Raw genomic sequence first — 2,016 nt, 5'->3', positions numbered from 1 at the left:
GCCTCTGTGACTCTGCCCCACATGGCCCTGAAGGAGTGCCCGCAGGCCGTGCACACTGGGTGTGACTTAGGGCCTGTGAGGACGGCAGCAGACCACAGCCAACAGAGGGACCCTGAGGCTGCATGGCCCACTTGCTGTGCACACCCTGGACACACATGCCCTGGCACACACATGCCTGTAGAAGCTTCCAGTTCTGCCAAGTAGCCTCAGAGGTGCCCAGGCCCCCAGCCTGGGGACCAGAGCTCTGAAGCTGAGCCTGGCAGACTGTCCGATTCCAGCCTGTCCCCAGCATGACACCGGCCAGAGCAGGGACCCCCACCCCATTTCCTGCCTCCCCAAGAGCCCTGCACAGTCCCCGGGACAAAGCTGCCAGCCCCCTCCTCACCCAAAGGGTGGGCCCTGCTCCCCTGCTTGAGCACCAGCCTTGCAAGCATGACACCACCATCTCCTTGGCTGGAAGCTAGAGGCCAGTGCAGAGGCAGGAGCTACTGGAGGGCCACTTTATTGGGTGCTCAGCCCACGCTGGTCTACCACGTGAACATTCAGCAAAGCGTCTCTCGCCGGGGGGCCCGGAGAGCTGAGAGCCCAGCCACTGGGCCCCAGGACCAAGGAGCAGGACCCCTCGGCACAGTGGGCTGGGCAGTGCACACGGAGGGAGAACGTGGCTCCATGGGGGTGGCTGCAGCTCTCGATGCGCCCCTGGGCCTGCCCCGCAGAGCGCCACCTCAGGTGCCCCCTCGAGGCCCAGGGTGGTGGTCCCGCTCCTCCCAGCTGGGGGTGGGGTGAAGGCCTTCCCTGGCAGGTTGGGAGACGGCCTCAGGAGGCTGCAGAGCCCCGTGGAGTCAGGTGGGCAGCTGGCGGCTCACTCCTGCTTGTAGGTGGAATGGAAGCATTTTGGCGGGTGTGGCCCCTTGCGGATCTCAGGCTTCCGGCTCGCCGCCCTGCCCAGAGGCCGCAAGGGCTTCCTGGAGTTCTCCGTGAACGGAGCCCCGTACATTTTCCCTGTTGGGGAAAGGAGGGCACAGGTGAGGTGGGCATCCAGCACAGGACAGCCAGTGGGCCCCAAGCCCTGCCCGCCCCAGGACAGGAGCTGGTCAGGGAGAGTCCTCTCCCTGGCTCTTGGCCTCTGCACCCTCCTCAGGAATCCAGGAAGCTCAGACTTCCTGACCGACCCACACGGGGCCTGGGCAGGCCAGCACGGGTGTCCACAGTGAAGCATGTGTACGTGTGCATTGCACATTCAAGATGCCTGTGTGCACGCACGCACACACAGGTGGCACGAAACATTTCTTCCCCTGGAGAAAACCTGTTTAGAAATGATGTTTTTAATCTGATATGAGGTCCACTTCAGGATGGACAGCTGCCCCAACCCTAAATCCCCAAGGAATAGTGGGAGGGTCAGAACCCAGGGTCCATGTCCTTGGAAACTGGAGACAGGCAGCAAGGACATGTCAGAGTCATCACAGGTGGGGCAGAGTCTAGGGGAGGTGGTGCGGCACAGGTGGGTCCCAGGAGACCCCAGCAAGCGACCCCCCCCCACCGCAGCAGGAAGCCTCCCAGATGCGGCCCCTGACCCTGCAATGCCGCCTTGGTGCATTTAAGCCTCCCACCCTCCTCGTGTGGCCTGCAGATACGAACAGGAGCCTCCGCGGGCTCCAGCATAAAGCCATTTCTAGACCCCACCTAGAAAAGCAGTGAACAAGCCGGGGAGAAACGCATGGGGCATCTCAAAATATGCAGCAGCACTGGCCCTGGGGAAGCAGGATGACCTTCCTGACGGGACAGCAAACCGGAGCGGGAGACGCTGGGAAGTGTCTGCTTTGAAGGGGTTCTGGCAACACAGGACGCTGCAGAAATGACCACCTTCCTGGCAGATCCGCTGAAATGTTGGATGAAATCAAAGCATGTCACAAAGTCAGCAGGGATCTGAGGTCCCAGGAGTGCTAAGCCCCACGCACTAAAAACCCCGGGGGGCCACAGGGGGCAGGGTTGCAGATGCAGTAATTTTCCTGGGGT

The 2,016-nt window shown here is 62.1% G+C and overlaps 1 protein-coding gene across 4 annotated transcripts in view; it reads right to left on the bottom strand.

Annotated features, from left to right (window-relative positions):
* Window positions 1-262: 262 nt before the first annotated feature.
* The window catches only part of ANKMY1 (ankyrin repeat and MYND domain containing 1), a 35,472-nt gene continuing 33,718 nt past the window's right edge, over window positions 263-2,016 (bottom strand). For 2 of the 4 annotated variants that reach the window (XM_057503357.1, XM_057503360.1), the window contains one exon: window positions 266-1,002. In XM_057503357.1, coding sequence (XP_057359340.1) covers window positions 863-1,002 — 140 coding nt within the window. In that variant the 3' untranslated portion in view covers window positions 266-862. Of the gene's footprint in view, window positions 1,003-2,016 lie in introns of all 4 variants that reach the window. The other 2 variants (XM_057503358.1, XM_057503359.1) reach the window with 2 other exon arrangements.

The sequence above is a fragment of the Manis pentadactyla genome, chromosome 6, assembly GCF_030020395.1.
Source record: "Manis pentadactyla isolate mManPen7 chromosome 6, mManPen7.hap1, whole genome shotgun sequence".
Taxonomy (NCBI): Eukaryota; Metazoa; Chordata; class Mammalia; order Pholidota; family Manidae; genus Manis; species Manis pentadactyla.
This window is presented reverse-complemented; position numbering and strand designations above follow the sequence as displayed.